This window comes from Azolla caroliniana, unplaced genomic scaffold (assembly GCF_043228905.1).
Source record: "Azolla caroliniana isolate FFs.n. ecotype wild unplaced genomic scaffold, voAzoCaro1.0.p SCAF_22, whole genome shotgun sequence".
Lineage (NCBI taxonomy): Eukaryota > Viridiplantae > Streptophyta > Polypodiopsida > Salviniales > Salviniaceae > Azolla > Azolla caroliniana.
Window position 1 is genome coordinate 3,005,626 of NW_028230457.1, and position 20,877 is coordinate 3,026,502.

The 20,877-nt window shown below is 39.1% G+C and overlaps 1 protein-coding gene and 1 long non-coding RNA gene across 3 annotated transcripts; both read left to right on the top strand.

The window, feature by feature from the left end:
• Window positions 1-1,650: 1,650 nt before the first annotated feature.
• Window positions 1,651-20,027, top strand: ALG12 (homolog of asparagine-linked glycosylation 12). 2 transcript variants are annotated; one of them, XM_087337101.1, is made up of 19 exons: window positions 1,651-1,813; window positions 12,524-12,609; window positions 13,683-13,724; window positions 13,840-13,885; window positions 14,394-14,480; window positions 14,577-14,632; window positions 14,720-14,837; window positions 14,949-15,007; window positions 15,611-15,682; window positions 15,775-15,838; window positions 17,550-17,653; window positions 17,732-17,803; window positions 17,918-18,004; window positions 18,078-18,166; window positions 18,384-18,452; window positions 18,530-18,612; window positions 18,974-19,136; window positions 19,303-19,396; window positions 19,696-20,027. In XM_087337101.1, exons 1-19 carry the CDS (start codon window positions 1,666-1,668, stop codon window positions 19,777-19,779), a joined length of 1,623 nt encoding a protein of 540 aa, XP_087193227.1. In that variant the 5' UTR covers window positions 1,651-1,665; the 3' UTR covers window positions 19,780-20,027. The 2 variants fall into 2 exon arrangements, with proteins under 2 accessions (XP_087193227.1, XP_087193228.1); XM_087337102.1 differs by having other exon boundaries at window positions 18,094-18,161.
• LOC147849796 (uncharacterized) lies at window positions 12,616-13,447 on the top strand. Its single transcript, XR_015531722.1, has 2 exons — window positions 12,616-12,895; window positions 13,050-13,447. It is a non-coding gene; the product is annotated as an uncharacterized LOC147849796 (long non-coding RNA).
• Window positions 20,028-20,877: the final 850 nt, after the last annotated feature.

The following is a 20,877-nucleotide window of genomic DNA, read 5'->3' on the forward strand; positions in this document are numbered from 1 at the left end:
GTGAATACCTTTCAGGTGGATGGGATAGTCTTTCAAATTGGTGTGGTAGGATTAGACTCATCAAATCATTGTTGACAATGTCTTTAGTATGTGTGGGGGTGGTAGCGATGGTTGTTGGTACAGTCTATGGTCTATAATCAATTGCTTATTGGGTAGTTCATCAAGTGTATTGGGTGGGGTCCTCGAGAGAAGTAGTTAGATCGACAAAAGTTACCCATTTGAGTTTGATCGAGTGTTCAAATGCTTTTTGCATTGTCGAGTCATTAAAGACAATGTCCGAACTTCAAACAATTTGTCTTGTCTTAGGGTTCCACAATCGATGACCAAAAGTTCCATCATAATCATAGCCGAGAACAATGCATTTCCTCGTGTGAGGTTCCAACTTTCCTCTCTCATCCTTTAGCATAAGGGCGAACACTTCATGTCCAAAGCTCTTGTCAAATCTTGAAGTCGAGAGGTCTACTCAACAACAATGAGTAGAGATTTTGCACAAAATCCATCAAATGGACTGGAGTTCTTCGTTATGGCAACAAATCTCTCTTGAATTGTTCGTTCAATGACGTCATTATGTTCCAGACCATAAGTTGTCATGAATTCACATTGGATGCCTCATTGTTTGTAGAGCAATGCAATTTTCATTGGGTTTGTTCTCTCCCTTCTTACAAGGTCACAAACTTTGAAGGTAAACCAAATGTGGAGTCAACAGTAAAGGTCAATTAGCGGAAACTTAAAAACAACAATTGATGACTAATATTTATAGAGAACTTTTTGAACCTCGAAATAGTAGCTACACCAACATTCACCATTATAACAACAACAAGAAGTGATCATTTCTATTGAGAACTTGTCAAGCTCAAGGATTTGAAAACAAAACATATCATACATACAAGACATATTCTTTTACTGAGAACTTATCATGCTCAAGGATCTTAAAACGACATCCATCGATCCATCGATCCATACATAAGACAAATGTTGTATGAAAGAGATTTTAAAACCTTGGGATCTTAAAGAAGGTGACAACGAACGACATTGAACTTTTGGTAGAAGACGTTTTCAAACTCCGGAGCCTTCAATGGCAAGAAGAGGATGGCTAGCAAAGTGCCAAGATGACTTACCATAAAGAGAAAGATGCTTTACCATAGAGAGAAAGGATCCACTTAACAATTGGCAACAGTTCTCGAACCGCGAAACCGTGGCTTAATGGTAAAAGCAGTTTGATGGTTTAGGGTTGTGAGTTAATTTTAAAAAAAAATATTTTTTTAAACAACATTTTCATTTTTAGGCCTAATTCTCACATTTTAGGAAAAATCTTTAAAATTTTGAAAAATTTAAATTTGAAATAATGAAAAATTTGAAATTTGACCTAACTTGAAACCTGAAACGGAACCATGAAATCGTGGTTTTAATGGTTTAACGGTGTGGATTTTTTGTAACGGTTCGGTTTAAACGGTTTTGATTTAAATGGTTTCGTGGTTTGGTTCAGTTTAAGTTTCAAAATGTTTAAACGGTTTGGTTTTGAGACTCTCGAACCGAACCGACCGAACCGTTATGTTGCCGATTGTTAGATCCAATCCAAGTCATAGGGGCAGGGCAGACTTTGCTTTTCTCACACACCCCTCATGGAAACCAGAACTGAGCTGCACTCTGTTTTTTTCTGCATTTATGGTTTTTTGTGTGTTTGGGTTCCTATGTAAATTCAGTGTTCTCCCAAACGTGGGTCCAAGACGAAACAGGGAGATGAAGAACAGATCCTTAAGGTCTTCAGCTTCAGCAACTACGCCTCTCGTGTCCAAGAGAGCATGGAGTCGTTGTGAGTAAAACAAATTTATGTTTTCTTTTTGGGCTTTAATGCTTTTTGATTCTGCTTCATATGTCTAGAGAGAGAGAGAGAGAGAGAGAGAGATGATGATGATGATGATGATGATGATGAAGTGGTGGTGATGGGTGGCGATTAATGTGGATGATGACTGGATATGTCTTATGTGACCCAGAAAGAGGTTCCAAGAGTCCCATATGCAGTGGTGAGAAAGAAAAGAAAGAACTATTAATGTCCACCGGAGTCCGAAATTGATCCATCAGACAAATCACAATTACGAATATGTGTAACATCTGGTTATGCATACTGAAAAAATAAAAATTCTAGCTGTTCAAAAGATCCATGGTAATGATCTTACCAGATCAGGTGGCTTTACAATTGGTAATGTTTTTTGAGATGGTTTTACAAGCATAAACTACTCTGTGTGGGATGAGTGATGCCGAGGAAATATGGTATCCAATATCAATTGGTCCGGTGAAGTGAGGTATTGACAAGGTACACTGATTGCACATGGGTGTCTTCACTCAATTCTATAATTTTGAGGCTATGGTGTAAACTACCAAGCCAACAGCCAAAAAGAAAGAGATAGATTATTAACGTCCACGAGGATGAGGCAAGGCCGAGCCCATGGTTAGGATTGACCTCGGATTCTCAGAGAGAGATAACTGGCATAGGAGAGAGAAAACTGGCACGTACGTGTCCAGGTATCCAGAATAGAAACAAATGACAATGTACAAAAAATGTAAGAATACTTGGTGAGAGTACAATGAGAGAGGTAAATGAAGACGAGGAACCTTGGAAGGAGTTGTTGGTTTCTCGAAAGCTAGAGTATCAAATGTATTCTTATATTCTGTGGATATACAAGTATGAGATGCATATCCAGAGAACCTCAAGAGGGATCATCTTAGCATGTTCCACTTGGGTGGAGGTTTGTAAAGGGCCCTGACATTATTGTCTCTAGGTCTTGAGTGCCAAGTACACAAGCATGAGTGTTGATCCAAAGGGATCAGTCTGTGTGACAATTCAAAAGTATGTTAAGTATTGTACTTTAACTATTCAATAAAGGAGCGTTGAACCTCATGTTCTTGGATCAATTCCTCGTACAACTTATACTCCCACACGCAACATCTTCTCTTGGATATGTCACTCGTGGCAGGCCCAGATATGTGTGATTCCTTCATTATACATCTCATGGTCTCATACTCAATCTTATGGCATCTGCTCCTAGCCTTAGTGTCATCTATTAGAGTTATGGGTGGTATGGTTCTTGCAAAAAATTCAGTAATCTGATCTCGTCTCTATATGCCATGAGTTGATGAGTTGACTGTTGGAAAGTCTCACCTTGTCATTAGTAAATCTAGGCCGTTACCACCCATAACTTAGATGACCCCTCTAGCGTGGACTTGTCCATATTGGAGAACTTTTGAACATAGAAGTTTCAGTCCATTCAAGCTCATGATTTTATAGTGCTTAGTAGCAATGGGCCTGGTTTCGGCTCAAACCGAACCGTTAAGCCATGGTTTAAAGGTTTATAAGTTCCAAAATAATTTAATTAAATGGTTGGTTTGGTTTTAATTATTAATAAACAGTTCAGTTTTAGTTCGGTTTGGTTTTGAAACTAGGGTTTATCGGGTTATAGGTTTAAGTGCTTTGGTTTAAAGGTTTATAGGTTTTTGGGCTAACTTTTTTTATCCTTTAAATGTTTATGTAATTTAATGGTTTAATTAATGTTTTTTATTGATTTAATTCATTAACTAAAATGTTTATTTAATCTAATGGCTTAATTAATGCTTATTTATTTATTTATTTAATTAAACATAAATGCTTATTTAATTTAGTGTATTTTTATTTATTTAATTTTTTAATTAGTTTGGCTTAAACATTCTGAAATGCACATAAGAGATCAAAACCAGCCTACTTAGCTTCTTACTTCTTGCTCAATTTATACTTGATATAAAGGTACCCATTTGGGTTGGCTTAGCACACAAAGGGTGTGCTAAAAGGGTGGGTCGGCTTAGGTACATGCATCCTAAAAAGGGTATGCTAAAAGGGTGGCACAAAGGAACACATGCACACCACATTTCCCCTCGAGAGAAACAAGAGACCGAGGAGCAGGAACAAGAACAAGCATAGGAACAGGAGCAGTGGCTTGTCGAAGGAGGGGGAGCATCTGTTGGAGATAGAGCTCCCAAGTGGCACTATCCATGTTGGCAGGTTTCGAATAGACATCAATGGACGATTTTGGTGGGAGGCAAGGGTTACGCCAATAGAGTGCTCGAAAAGGGTTGATCCATGTCAACACCTGTATGGATGTATTGTAGGTGTGGGTGACGAAAGGCAAGATTTGTGTGGCCATCTCTTGCTTGAGGGTCTTGTTGTGGCATTCAATCAGGCCATTTGTCTGAAAAATCAATTGCTCCTGTGGACTGAGGGCCACCTGGACTTGGTTGAGGTGGGGGACAGGAGGGCTATCGTGTAGGAGGGGGATCGGGGAAAGATCAATTGGCGGAGAAAGATCAATCACTCGTGTGGACTAAGGGCCACTTGGACTTGGCTGAGGTGGGGGACAAGAAGGCTATAGGTGGATAGAGATCAATTGCCCCTGTGGACTGAGGGCCACCTGGACTTGGCTGAGGTGGGGGATAGGAGGGCTATAGGCGGATAGAGATTAATCGCTCATGTGGACTAAGAGCACCTAGACTTGGCTAAGGTGGGGGATAGGAGGGCTATCATGTCGGAGGGGGATCAGAGAAACTCGTGGGACAAGAAGTTAATGGGCAACCTAAGGTGAGGGGGAAGAGTTGGAGGGGCAAGACATAAAAGTGGTGTGAGAAAGTGAGATTGCTTAAGGTGACGATGCAACGGGCTTGTGTGCGAGAGTGGTATAGATGTTGGTGATCGCCAAAAAGGACTTGGATGTCGGGAGCGGTGGATGTCAGGAGGCCTAACTGGTGAACTAAGGCGGTGCTAATGGAAGAGATACTACTACCAGAGACTAACAAGATAGTGGGGGTTGAGTGATTAATCGTGGTGAGAGCGATGCACACCTACGAAGCGGCAGAGACGGATTCTTGGACGTGGGGGACTAATACTCCGCATCTCCACCAATATGTGAAATGCACATAAGAGATCAAAATCAGGCTACTTAGCTTCTTACTTCTTGCTCAATTTATAGTTGATACAAAGGTACCCATTTGGGTTGGCTTAACACACAAAGGGTGTGCTAAAAGGGTGGCACAAAGGAACACATGCACACCACATTTCCCCCCTGTAAAGAATCGATGGTGATTCTTGTGCAGCGGAATAGACTAGAGATATGTGTTGTGAGTGTGTGTATGTGAGAGAGAGAGAGAGAGAGAGAGAGAGAGAGAGAGAGAGAGAGAGAGAGAGAGAAACACAAGAGATTTGAACAATAATAGAATACTCAAGAAGATGTATATTACAAAGGAGATTAATCGACCTGATTACAAGTACGAGGAGAGTGCTTTATATAGTCACTCTCCCTCTTCATTAACTACCGAAGCTCATGGGTCATGGGGAATGTGAAAACTCATATTCTATGACACATAGCTAATGTGTAGATAAGAGTGGTGACTTTTGACCTTTGAGTGCACACTCTCAAGGGTGTGTTCACACACTAGACTAGGTTGAGCTTGATTCTCAACACCCCCTAAGAGAAACAAGAGACTGAGGAGTAGGAACAAGAGCAGTGGCTTGTCAAAGGAGGGGGAGCATCTGTTGGCGGTAGAGCCCCCCAAGTGGCACTATCCATGTTGGCAGGTTTCGAATGTACATCAATGGACGATTCTAGTGGGAGGCGAGGGTTACGCCCATAGAGTGCTTGAAAAGGGACGACGTTGAGGACATCCTCCTGGAACTGGGGGCCCTGATCAGATAATAGTTGGACGGGGCTAGTAATGGAAAACGAGCTAACAATTGGCGGATAGAGATCAATCCCTCCGGTGGGTTGAGGGCCACCTGGACTTGGCTGAGGTGGGGGACATGAGGGCTATCGTGTCGGAGGGGGATCAGGGGAAGATCGATTGGCGGAGAAAGATCAATCCCTCCTGTGGATTGAGGGCCATCTGAACTTGGTTGAGGTGGGGGACAGGAGGGCTAGAGGTGGATAGAGATCAATTGCTCTTGTGGACTAAGGGCCACTTGGACTTGGCTGAGGTGGGGGACAGGAGGGCTATCATGTAAGAGGGGGATCGGGGAAACTCGTGGGACAAGAAGTTAGTGGGCAACCTAAGGTGAGGGGGAAGAGGTGGATGCTTGGACGTGGGGGATTGGTACCCTGCTTCTCCACCAATATGTGAAATGCACATAAGAGATCAAAACCAACCTAGTTAGCTTCTTACTTCTTGCTCAATTTATAGTTGATACAAAAGTACCCATTTGGGTTGGCTTAGCTAAAAAAGGTGTGCTAAAAGGGTGGCACAAAGGAACACATACACACCACAATATAGTTAGGTTTAAACTTTTTATTAAATGGCTCGGTTTGGTTTCAACTTTTGATTTAAATAGTTTGGTTCAATTTATAGTTGATACAAAGGTACCTACTTGGGTTGGCTTAGCTAAAAAGGGTGTGCTAAAAGGGTGGCACAAAGGAACACATGCACACCACAATATAGTTAGGTTTAAACTTTTTATTAAATGGCTTGGTCTGGTTTCAACTTTTCTCTAAACGGTTTTGGTTTAAATAGTTTCGTTTACTTAAATAGTTTTCTTAAATGGTTTGGTTTAATGGCTTCAAAGTTCATAAACGGTTTAGTTTGGTTTTTGTTTTATATAAATGGTTTGGTTCAGTTCGGTTTGGTTTCAAGGCAAAGAAACCAAACCAAACCGAAACCAAACAGGGCCTATTGCTAGTGCTTAGCTGCAAATATCTACATTTTTCTTATGAGCATGGAATGTTTTTGTGTTCTTAGCCAAATACTCGAGATAAAACCAGGGAACATTGGAGGTTTTACTAATTTGTTTCTATTTATATACTGTCTCCAAGCTGCGACAATTTTTCAGATGTAATCCCGTGTTCAGTCTCATGGGACACTTTGGCCTCTCAAGCAATATATTTTCCACCACCATCAAATTCCTTCTATATTGCAACTGTAGGGTTACTTTGGCTTGACTGAAACTTGCCCTCACCTCTTTTTTCTGAATTTGTGGAATCATCATATTTGTCGGGAGATCATAGATTTTACTCAGATGATGATTTATGCAGCCTGATTTTGTGCTGGTCTCAACATGGGTCCATGATTCCACATGGGACACTTTGGCCTCTCAAGCAATATATTTTCCACCACCATCAAATTCCTTCTAGATTGCAACTGTAGGGTTACTTTGGCTTGACTGAAACTTGCCCTCACCTCTTTTTTTCTGAATTTGTGGAATCATCATATTTGTTGGGAGATCATAGATTTTACTCAGATGATGATTTATGCGGCCTGATTTTGTGCTGGTCTCAACATGGGTCCATGATTCCACATGTAGTAGATGAAGGCAGCACGAGGATTAGGGTTTAGGTCAAAAAACAGAGAGGGAGAGAGTCTGAGTGAGAGAGAGAGATGCACGCTGTCTTGGGTACAAAAGAGTGTACCTCTTTTTTTGGTTTTTAGATATTATGTATATACAACTCAAAAGTGTGCTACGAGTGCGTTCACACTCGTGTACTAATAAAAGGCACGATGGCCCTTTATTCCCAACAACCTCCCACCTAAAGGCAATGTGCCGTGAGAAGAAAAAAACAAAAAAAAAGTCAGCTAAGTCCAAGTATGTACAAAGCTGAACTACATACATACATCTATCCAACTCCCATCATCTATCGGCAATGAGCAAATCGCTTAGCTGGAAGACCCTTCATGAGAAGATCTGCAGGATTATTATTTGTATGTACTTTGACAAGCTCAATGTTCTTGCTGTCAAGTACATCTCTGATGAAGTGATACTTCACCTCTATGTGCTTCGTCTTTGCATGAAAGAGGGATTTCGAGCTAGCATGATAGCACTCTGGCTGTCACAATGAAGAATAGGTAACTCTGTAATGCCAAGATCTCTCACTAGATATGAAAGCCATAAAGCCTCTTTTCATGCCTCAGTGGCAGCAACATACTCTGCCTTTGTAGTAGACAATGCAACACACTTCTGTAGTCTGGAGATCCAAGAGACCGCTCCTCCTGTGAAAGTAAACACATACCCAGAAGTAGACTTCCTGCAGTCTGCGTGACCTGCATAGTCCGCATCCGTAAAACCAACGACAGATGCCTTTTGCTTTCCAAAGCAAATACACAAGTCCTTTGTGCTTTTGAGGTATCTCATAATACCTTTCACTGCTTCCCAATGCTTTTTGCCGGGATTTGCCATATACCTACTAACCACTCCCACTGCAAAGGCAATATCAGGGCGTGTAGCAACCATCACATATATCAAACTGCCAACGGCAGAAGCATATGGAACCTTAGCCATTTCAGCCTTCTCATCATCAGATGTAGGGCTGTCTTCTGCACTGAGTTTCAAATATGGAGGCAATGGAACCCCAATTGTTTCCCCCCCCTCCATATTGAAACGCTGCAAAACCTTAGAGATATACTCCTGCTGAGATAGAAAGAGTACCCCTTTCGATCGGTTTCGGAGTATTCGCATGCCAAGGATGTGATTTGCATCACCAAGATCCTTCATATCAAAGCTGCCATGAAGGCTTTGCTTCAATGAATTCAAGGCATGAACATCCTTGCCAGCAATCAACATATCATCAACATACAAAACCAAGATAATCAGGCTGCCATCTCCTGCCTTCTTGGTGTACAAGCAATGGTCCACTTGACTTCTACGAAAACCTTGAGACTGCATAAATGCATCAAATTTATGATACCATTCTCTTGGTGCTTGTTTCAACCTATACAAACTCCTTTTGAGCTTACAAACCATCTTCTCTTTGCCTTTAGTGACAAAACCTTCAGGCTGTTGCATATATATGTCTTCATGCAGATCGCCATGTAAAAAGGCAGTCTTCACATCCATCTGTATGAGCTCCATATCTTCAGCTGCAACTAAACCCAAATGATTCTTAATGTAGTCATCTTGACTACAGGCAAGAAGATCTCATCAAAATCAACTCCATATTCCTGCTTGTATCCTTTTGCAACCAATCTTGCTTTGTACTTTGGCGAGGAATCAGAAATGACCTTCATTTTATAAACCCATTTGCATGGAAGTGTTTTCTGCCCTTTAGGCAATTGCACCAAATCCCAAGTATCATTTTTCTCAAGAGATTCCATCTCTAACAACATGGCTTTATACCATTTCTTATTGTCCTGTCTGTCCATTGCTTCCTTGAAGCAAGTCGGTTCGCCACAATCAGTTACCATGACATAATCAGCCACATTGTTTGCATCAGGAACAAATTTGTCAGGCTGTCTAGTAACTCTAGATGATCTCCTAACCCAATGCTCATTGTTTGGTAGCTGTTGAGCCTGCAAATCATCATTTTCAATTTGCAGTCCAGGCATTTCAGCCTGCAAATCAGCATTCACAGCTTGCTGTTCTAGCTGTTCCTGCACATTTGGTTGCTCATCATTATTGGCAAAGACTGGATGATCATTTCCAACCTCATTTTCTGCATTTGCAGGTAATTTTACAGCAGGTGTTTGCTGCTGTACAGCGGGCACATTTTCCTGTCTAAAAGGTATTTCTTCTCAGAATACAACCCTACGTACTTCCTCAGTCTTTTCAGGTTGTTTATGCATGCGATTTTCCTGGAAGATAACATCATTGCTGCGTACTATTTTTCTTTTCTCGGGATCCCACAATCTATACCCCATTTCACCCTCGTCACCGTATCCTAGGAAAATACATTTGCAGGACTTTGGCTCAAGTTTGTTGCGTTGTTCTTTACGAATGTGCACAAAATCCTCACAGCCAAACACTCTCAAGTGAGCATATGAAGGTGGCTTGCCCGACCACGCTTCTTGGGGTATTCCCCCTCCCAAAGACCTGTTAGGTGACCGATTAATCAAGTGAACAGCTGTCATAACAGCCTCTGCCCAAAAACCATGGGGTAACACAGCATGAGACAGCATAGTACGGACCTTATCTTGAATAGTCCGATTCATACGCTCTGCAACTCCATTTTGGGGTGGATTATAAGGGGCAGTGAGTTCCCTCTTTATCCCTTTGCTGTCACAAAATGCTTGAAAAGCCTTGGACACATATTCCCCACCATTGTCAGAGCGAAGACACTTAAATGTCTTATCAATTTGATTCTCAACTAATGCCAAAAATGTTCGAAATTTGTCGAGCACTTTATCCTTGCTACGAATAGGGTAAACCCATACCTTCCGTGTAGCATCATTGACAAAAGTGACTAAGTATTTCTTCCCCCCTAATGATAGCCCTGGCATCTGACATACATCTGAATGTACTAACTCAAGCGGGGACGACTTCAGCGAAAGAGACTTTTTATGAGATGTTTGTACATGTTTACCATAAATGCAATGATCACAATGTTCAAAATCAGCATAATGAAGTCACGGCAAGTAACCCAAGCGAGAAAGTACTTTCATACCAGTTTCACTCATGTGTCCCAACCGGCCATGCCACAAAGAAACACTAGGCTGCTCGGTTATGGCAACAACATGGTCACTCACACTAGATACATGGAGAGGATACAAAGTATCACTTTTACTATCCTTGGCAATAACTCTAGATCCCTTACAAATCTTCCATTTCCCATCACCAAAGGTTGTGTGAAATCCATCATCATCTAGGTGTCCTGTGCTAATCAAGCTCTTCTTGAGCTGAGGTACATGCTGTACATGCTGAAGTGTGAAAGCAGAACCATGCTGAAACTGTAATTGCACAGTGCCAATACCTGCAATTTCACATGCATAGTTGTCCCCAAGATGGACAACACCATGTCGACCCCCTATGTAATCTGAAAACCACTCACGATGAGGGGTGACGTGAAAAGAAGCACCTGAATCAAGTATCCAAGTGTGCATGTCACCATCCGTATCTGCAAGTAAAGTATGTTCTCTATGGCATGATGAAACAAAGAGTACATCATTTCCACTATCACTATCATGAGAGACTACATTCACCTCTTCACTTTTAGTATTGCCTTTCCTCAGTTGAATGTCTCTCTTTTCTTCTATGAAATCATCTATCTTCTTGCCCTTTCCTTTCTCTTTCTTCCATTTGAAATAATCATGTTTAAAGTGACCCTTTTTGCCATAGTGATGGCATTCTACATCTTTACCATGTGATTTACTACGGCCATAACTATCAGATTTGCCTCTTTGTTGTGACCTACCCCTCATATGCAACGCACTAGAGAACTTATTGGATGCATTATTTTGCCGACTCATCTCTTCCATGAGTAGAGAACTCTCTACATCGGCATAAAGAAGCATCGCATTTGAATTGCTCATAGCAGTCCTGAAAGTATCCCAACTTTCTGGCAAGGTGCAAAGTAAAAACGTGGCCTTAAACTCATCATCAATGATGAATTTCAAGGCAATCAACTGGCTGAAAACGGAATTGAACTCACTCATGTGAGTTGACATGGGTGTGCCCTCTATCATACGCAAATCCATAAGTTTCTTAAGCCAATAAACTTTGTTAGTTGCCGTCTTTTGGGCATACAGTTCCTCTAGTCTAATCCATATAGAATAGGCGGAGTCCAAACCTTCGATATTAAAAAGCAAGGCATCAGAAATCGACAACTCAATAGTCGAGTGTGCAAGCTCATTCAACTCTTGCCAATCATCTTCGTCCATATCTATAGGCTTTACCCCTTTGACTTTTATAGGCTTTGCATGCTTCTTTTGCAGCAGGATGTTGTAGCATTGCTTTTTCCAAACCGCAAAGTTATGTGCACCCTCAAGCTTCTTGATGTGCATAAGGTGGCTACTTTCTCTGTTGCTAGTCATGATTTTAGCCCAAACGGAGGACCAAACTTGCACTGCAGAAAACGTGACCTGCTCTGCAGAAACCCTAAACTCTGCTCTGCAGAAACCCTAATCTCTGCTCTGCAGAAACCCTAATCTCTGCTCTGCAGAAACCCTAATCTCTGCTCTGCAGAAAAACCTAATCTCTGCTCTGCAGAAAAACCTAATCTCTGCTCTGCAGAAAACCTTAAACTCTACCTGCAGAAAACCCTAAACTTTTCTCTGCATAAAACCCTAAACCTTGGCTCTGATACCAGTTTGAAGGCAGCACGAGGATTAGGGTTTAGGTCAAAAAACAGAGAGGGAGAGAGTCTGAGTGAGAGAGAGAGATGCACGCTGTCTTGGGTACAAAAGAGTGTACCTCTTTTTTTGGTTTTTAGATATTATGTATATACAACTCAAAAGTGTGCTATGAGTGCGTTCACACTCGTGCACTAATAAAAGGCACGATGGCCCTTTATTCCCAACAGTAGATGCCCTTTTGATGAGACTAGAAATTTCAAGCATTGTCTATCACTGTACAATCAAAATGATTTGACATGGCACAACACATCTCTTTTACTATCTTGGGAAGGTCTTCAAGAGATTTTGTTACTACCTTGGAATTAAGAAGATGATTTGCCTTCATAATTGTAACTAGCTTCTACTAGAGAAGGGCATTAGTCTATTTATCTTTTTATATTTGAATTTGGGCTGCAAAAATTAAGTTTTATTAAGCAAATACTTTGCATTTATTTTATAATTGTATTTTTTGAAGGTTTGGATTTGCTGCTCTTGGGAATCGTTGTATTCCACGTATGGATGGCACCATACACCAAAGTGGAGGAAAGTTTCAATATTCAGGTTCGACAAGCCCAGAGGATATAAGAGAGTATTTGAGGGTTTAAAATATATATTTGACTATCATGCTGTGCTGAACACATGCTTACTTTTGTGTTATTACCTTGTTTTCACAATAGTCTTGAAGCTTAGGCTTGTCTCACTCATAATATCCCTCTCCTTATTGTTTGGCTTATGAAATGTTGCAATATAACTTCGAGTTTCAACTTTGTGATAGGTTTAAGGGGCTGATTGGTAGTGTAATCTTTATGTGAACAATATTTTGGGACTATAGATGTGATTTTGAGTGGTTTGGAAATCCATTAAGCTGTATGTTTACAAAAAGCAGGAAAACTTATGGAACAAAACCTACAAGCAATAAAGAAATATGGCCAATAGGATAGATGATTACATTTGGCTGTTCAGAATCTGACCCAATGGCTCAGAGAATTATGCCTTGGGAGGTCATAACACCATATCCCTACAACACTGGTTAATGTTGGGTTACTCATGACATTATCAGCTAGTATTTTGAAGACATCATGTATTAAAAACATCTCTGAAGTTGTTAAGGCTTTTCTAGAAGCCACGAAGTAAACGAAAAAAGCTTAGCTTTCTAAATTTTAGACACTTAATTAGTATTGGCAAGGTTGATTTGTGCCAATTCAGGTAAGCATCAGTGTAAAAGGACATGGTAAACATGGTTTTTGGTAATATATATACTAGCACAGGCTGAGTGATAAGGAGAACAGTAGATTCAGCTTTTCTAGATTAATGTAATGTGGCACTAACCCTGAACTTTTGGAAGATCAGTCTTGTTGATCTATAATCTGAGAATCATTTACTGATGCTTTTTAAGATATAGAAATAAATCAAAATATAGAATAGGCTGTAGAGCTTGCATAAATTTCAGGAGGATTAATGTAGCAGACAGATAATTGTAGTGCATGTGGTACACAATGTCATGTTATCCTTTTTATAAAGATTTTGTTTGTAGATAGTAACCTTGTGACATTTATTTTTGGCTTGGTGAAGTGTAGATCCTTTTTAAGTAAAGAATTTAATAGAACTTCCCCATCACTATTATGTATGGACAGGCCATTCATGATATTTTATACCACAGGCATCAAATACATAAGGTAAGTATTTACCATTCTATGATTTGTTGATATTCTAGATTTTCTAGAACTGATTAACTTTTTTATTTCCTTTTGGATGTATGCCATTTGGTTATATTGATTTTCCATGTTTCAGTATGACCATCTGGCGTTTCCCGGAGTTGTGCCACGAACTTTTATAGGTTTGCTCTGTTGCTTCCTATTGTACATCAAGGGTTTAAACTTAGTCTTATTTTTACAAGTGATTTAGGTAATCGTTCTCTTCATGTAACCTAATCTTCTTGAGTTGCAAGAGTGGCTGCATAGAAGCAAGGTTATTTCATAGAACTTGATGCAAAAGACTTAATATTATAGATCTATATCCTCTCGAAGAGTGCCCATATGACACGGATGTGATTCATGTCATATAAGTCTCAAGGGCCAGAGTACATGCATGTACTAGAGTATGTGCATGGCATTGATGTAATCAAATGTATAACATAACATGAGCCATGGCCCATGACCAACCAAGGTGAGGGAGGGTTGCAGGTTTCTTTTTATAGACAAAGTTTTCTTATGTTTGCAAGAGTTCTGACTTTGTAAAATGTTATAACTCCTGGTTCTTGAATAGTCTCTTTGCCAGTAAAAACCCGCTCTAGTTTCCCAAGATGTTTTTTAATTCATAAGACAATGGATGATGTATTTGAGCAGGTGCAATCATTGTTAGTCTTTTATCTTCACCATTTGTAATCATATCAACTATGTGGGACATTCCCAAGATTTTGAGCCTTGTAATTGGTAAGCAATATATTTTTCACAGAAATATTATTTGATTTTCTTATTACATCCAGTCAGCTTCGTGATCAACATTACATTTTTTTTAAATGATGATAGTACGCCTTATTCTTGGAGGTTTGGTGCTCAGTTCATTTTTCATGCTGCGCTTCCAGGTTCTTCTTCTTTGAATGGGATTGGTATTTTCTGGCTACCACTTATTGGAGTATAATATTAGCTAAATATTATCTACTGATTTGCAGATACGTAAATATTTTGGATTCTCCGTTTCCGTTGCTTATACAATACTTGCAATACTTCAGTTCCATCTACCCTTCTATATTACGAGGCCACTTCCAAACATTTTTGCACTGGCCATAGGTTAGTATTAGAAGTAAAAAGAAGTATAAGAGTAAAAATAAATGTTGGTTGTCTTGATTATTGTTTTCTGAGTGTTAATATATCATTTGTCTTTGTCTTGTCAATGTACAGTAAACTTAGCCTTTGCAGCATGGATATCTGGACAAGTACAAATAACTCTTGCATTTCTGGTACCATTTCATAGTTCAAGAATTTTATTGGACAATTTTTGTATGCTATTTAATTCTATACAATCACTTTGGGCTTGTTTGCTAGTGCATTCTATTGCTCTTGGTTTAGGTGCAATGTGTGGGATGTAGGAATAACATGAAAATGAGATCCCGTCTGTTAATGTGCAACAATTCAGTTTCACTCTTGTACATCCAGGCTTAATGGCACTTCTTCTAAGTCTTGCCATCTGAAGATTTAGGGAAATCTTCTCATGCACAATCATGATGATACTAGTATAAGAAAATGTTCCTTGGTCCCAACTGGATCCATGCTCAATTGCAAGAACAATGTCCTTTGATGTGGATGGGTATGGATTTTGGGATGTTGTGCAAAATGCACATCTTTGGATGAACATTCTATCTCACTAAAACATAAAGAACAGTATGGGATGAGTTTAACCGTGACCTTAATTTATTTATTTGAAGATAGCCGCACAGTAGCACATGTTGAACTTCGGATTGGTAAACCAATGTTCGAAATGTGTTGAAGCATGAGAAGTCCTCAACATATTTAAAATATACAGTAAGTGCATTTTTTCTGAAAGAAGTTTGTTTCTATTACAGACCCTCGCAGCTGTCATATTTAGATGTGATGTTGTATTATTGGCTTTACCAATTGGAGTTTCTCTGCTGCTGGTATTCTTTAAAAGGACAATATTCTATTAAGTTTTTTTTCTTCTCAGATTATATGCATGAATTGTGCTCATCATGTGTTTTTGATGTGTCAGGGGAGAGAAATCAAGATACAAAAGGCTCTAATTTGGTGTCTTGGCATCTTACTTCTAAGCATAGGTATTTAGCAATTTTATTAGTATATATGGGCATTTGAATGTTTCATACTAGAAGAGATTGAGTTTGACTATTATGGTGACAACCCATTCGCATTCGGATATGCCAAATATTACCATTCTGAGACAATCCTGTGTGTTGCAACACGATAGGTAAAAGTCTTTGGATTATGTTTACAGTCATTCAAGATCCATCCGATTTGGAACATGTTCGGTGTCTTGATGCGGTGGGTCCAAAGGTGGAATAGAGAGAAAAGGAGAAAAAAGGGACAGCCACATAGATGTAAATATGTATATGTGAAAACAATAATATAATAACAAACAATAAATAAAGGCTGGAATGTCTTTTTCTCCTTCATCGACGCTACCATAGTGAGTTGGCCGAGTTTGGTGGAGAGCAGTTGGGTTTCAGTTCGCTTGGTTGGGGAAGGACGCTCGAAGTGGCACGAGGACCCTATGTCGACAAGAAGTAGTGTAGCCATTGGCCGTAGGCAAGCCTTGTTGAAGACTACAAAGCTTAGATCCTTACCGTTAGCGTAAGCTTTGTAATCACATTGCAATCGCATTCTAAACTCTATTGTGAGGGGATTTCTTTGAGTCTTGATTAAGAACTTATTGTATTGAACAAGTGTAGTTAGCCCTAATCTGTGTTAATCACTTGAGTGCCACTGTGGTGTGTGTGAGAGAGAGTGAGGTCGAATTGTGGTATGGCGAAAACAGGAAGAGTTTCCTCGAGCTAGGGTTTTCCTCGAGCCTGGTATTCCTTGAACCAAGATTTCCACGAACCAGGAATTCCTCAAGCGAGAAGTTCTAGGAATTCCTAGAACCAGGTTTCCTTGAATGTGGATTCCTCAGGCGAGGTGCTTCCTCAAAGTTGAAGTTTCCTTGAACCAAGATTCTTTGAATCAACTTTCCTGAAAGAGGTATTTCTCAAAAAGGGGAATTACTTGAGGGCTATCCACGAAGGTTTCTAAGTCTTCTCACACGGCATCACATCCTCCTTGGTCCAGGTCCCCCCGGTCCTGCTCAAATAGCACATACACGTGTGTTTACACAACTGCGTCTCTGAATGGGTTGAAGATTAGGTATATTGGTGTTAGAAATTTAGATATCACCACAGAAAATAGGTAGGTATAAGATATATTGGGGATGCTTTCTATATAGATAATTCTGTTTCATTGTGGTTCTGCGCCAATTCAATCTTGTTGCAATGGTATCCTGAAGCAAAGTTTGATAATGCCCTTCTAGTTGTCTTTATTGTGAAATTCCCTGTTTATGACTGTAAAATTAAGCTTCTACTGCAGTCATTTTGTTTAAAAGAAGAGATTATATCCAATTAATTTACACGTTATCATAGGGCATCAGTTGAACCTTGCCCTTTCTTAGTTATTTCTGACGTTGCCTTTGTTGATCATGGGAATACAAACTTTCCTTTTTCTCTCTTCATATATTGATGGAGTCTCTCATTGCGAACACATTTGTTTTCATAAACATGTTTCTGAAAGAATATGCCTCAACTTAGTGCTTTCTATCATTTTCTCATGTTCATCATAAAAATATGGGGAATATCATGCAAATATCCACATTTATAGGAGTTTTCAAAGAGATCTACATGGGTCAATGGATTGAAAACATAAGGCTGATAATAGAAATGCAAGATTAATAAAGTGTATCTTTGATCTCAAATATAATAGTGGATACGTCCTTGGCTTCAGGTTTAACAGTGGCAGTTGATTCAATTTTCTGGCAGCGTTGGTTGTGGCCAGAGATGGAAGTGTTTTGGTTCAACTCTGTATTGAATCGAAGCTCAGAATGGGGGGTAAGCATTATATTACAGATCCATTCATTCATGTTTTATAGTTGACTCCCTAAAATTGTGTGGTTAAGGATGACATAGGTTTCTCCAGCCCATTGGTACTTCACGTCAGCTCTGCCCCGGGCAATGCTAGGAGCTTATCCTCTTTCTTTTGTATGCAATGCTCATCATGCTCTATATAATTTTTAAGAGTATACTTAAATTGGGGTTTACATAGCGCACTAGATAATTTTTAAGAGTATATGTATATTGGTGTTTTCTTACCAGCTTGGTTTAGTGTTGGAACGACGAGTAGCCAAATATGCACTTCCAATATTTGCTTTTATTTTACTCTATTCAAAACTTCCACATAAGGTGAGCATTTTAGCCATGTATTTTGCATTTATTATATTGTAAGAATGAATTGAATATTTATAATTATGTATAGGATATTGCTACTGCAGGAACTCAGATTTATATTTTTTGCTCTGCCAATCCTCAATTTGTCAGCAGCAGCAGCTCTTTCCAGAATGTAAGGTGTAATAAAGGTCTTAAATTGCTTGATGTAATATGTATAGTACGAAAGAAACCAGAAAATTGGTTGATGAACACTCATGGTTCCCATTCTGTTATCATGCACAGTCACTATCTTTGATCCGACTGCCTATCATGTCTACTTTTCATATGCTATTTTCCTCCCTCAAGAATTTCAACAGAATTTTTTAATCATTATATGTGGTGTCTTGACCTCCAGTTACAATAATCGAAGGAAACGAGTATGGGCATTCATGTTTATTGGATGTATTCTTTTGTTATTAGCAAGGTAATCTGATGGGTAGATAATTGCTAGATTCTTATTTTTTCAATTACTTTGATGGAACAGTTTTCTTGATTTTTCAGTGCAATTTTTGTGGGGATACTGTCATTAGCTTCTTATGCAAACTATCCTGGAGGAAATGCTCTCGGTATCCTTCATGCCACAGGTGTGTAGAATATATGCACATAACATGGTCATTTCATAAATTCCTTTTATTTATTTTTATGGGTTTTAATTTCTTACATGATATTGAGGTTTCTCACTAGTAATAAAAGGTAGAAAAACCACGTAAGCACCTTATTAGTTTCAAAATTTACTGGAATGTCCTCCTTTAGTAACCCAACAACTACATCGGGTTATTTTGGTAATTTGGGTAAACTTAATTGTATTATGGTAATCGCCCAATAAATTTGGGGTATTGTGATATTTTCTTCCCTGTACTCCATTACCAAATAAAGTATGCATACCATGTGAAGTGTCATGTTGATTGGCTTTCTTTGGACATGACCAAACACGTTATCCTACAGATACTTCCACTACGGATGCAACGCGACTTGTCCACATTGATGTCCTTCCAGCAATGACGGGGGTGTCCCGTTTCTGTGAGAGAGGTCCACCATGGACTTATTCCAAAGAAGAGAACCTGTCTATTCAAGACTTACATCTGTATAACTTCACATACTTGGTCAGGTACGTTTTTTCTGTTGGTTGGGGTTACCATTATGTTTCTTTCAAATCTGTATGTATGTGTGTATGTGTGTGTGTGTTGTGTGTGTATGTATGTGTGTATGTGTGTGTATGTGTGTTTGTGTTAGATATATGTACATATATCTTATGCACACACATATATATACAGTTCACACCCCTCTGTCAACGAATATCGCTGCCTGATGTCAGTAAAAGGCTTCTCCAAAATTCAACTACATTTCTCACTTGTACCATTTCATCTGGTGAGTTCGTACCTCTCGCAAATATGTTTTGTAACTCTTATCATATCAATGTCACATTCCCATGATCACAAACTAAAAACATGAAAACTTGTTACAAGGAAATGTAACTTTGGACTTACACCCACAACCTTAAAAGTCATAAAGGATAGATAACCATTGGCGCTTTATCATCATGATCTTCAAGCTAGTCTAGACTTACAATTTTCTATGAATATTGCTTTCTGAGAGTGCTTTTAGCTACATAATGTCTGGTTTAATATTACTTTGTTCTTTTTCTGGCTCGTGGATCGTGTTTGCAGTTAATGAAGCCACTAGTTTACATCCATGGACATAAAAAAAGCATGGTGGTTGATATGAACAAATGGCCTGGTTGTGAAGTATGAATTTTGAGGTGTACATGCTTTTTGACATGAGCAAAATATGGGTGGATGCACCCAAGGCAGCAGATATTAAGGTATGATAATTCAACTAGAGAACATTGAATATAGCCGTAAACCTGCCATTTTATTACCGACATATTCACATTAGGCGATACTTCTGCATAAAACTAGTTCATTGAAATTTGTAAAGTCCCCACTCAAATCTACTTATGAGAATTTATTCATAGAAATGTTTATTTGAGAACCTTAAATATTTTGCATCAATATTGAATCATGGAGACACAAGATGTTGGTTGAGATTTATTAACATTTTAGACATTATTCTTCACATGAGGGTGAGGGTAGTTGAATGATTTCACAAGCAAATTCATCTATTGTAAGCTCACCCCTAAGTAATCTCATTGCGTTATATACATAAAATTAATTTGTAGCTTATTGGCTTGAGAATAATATGTAATATCATTTTGGAATTTTTTAGTCATGCGCTTGTATAGAAGTTTACATCTCTTGGAAAGTTATTGTCAAATTATCATTATTTTGTATACTTGGAGATCCATTGTTGGATTTAAAATTATTGGCTAATGTACACCCATTGATATATGTTTTATTACAATATTTGGTGTATTTGTGGAACTTTAGGATGGAGTGAATATGAAGAAATCATTTTCTTATCAAGATTCATAACATGAGCATAGTAGGATATAAAGCCATAATTCAATTTGATGAACTTTAAATGAACAAAGAATTTTTTAGATAAGGCCTATCTCTCTTTGCTTTCTTTATCTACTCTCCTTATTGTTTCTTCACCCCCAAAAGGTGTCTTGGATGTACTAAGTCCATATGAAGAAGTAATGACTACATTTGGAGGCCCATCTCCTTTGGCATTTTATTCTATTTGTTTCCTTGTTTCTTCACCTTGAGAAGGGATACTTCTTGCTTGCTTTGAAGGCACAATGCAATGACTAGGTTTGGACCAATAGACCTTGCATATACAATAAAACAAAATGCCTATTGTAGCACATGTCTAGCCCAACCCTAAAGGCCAATGTGAGGTTGATGTCATCCTCGATTTATTCAATAGTAGAATCACGAGAAATCTCT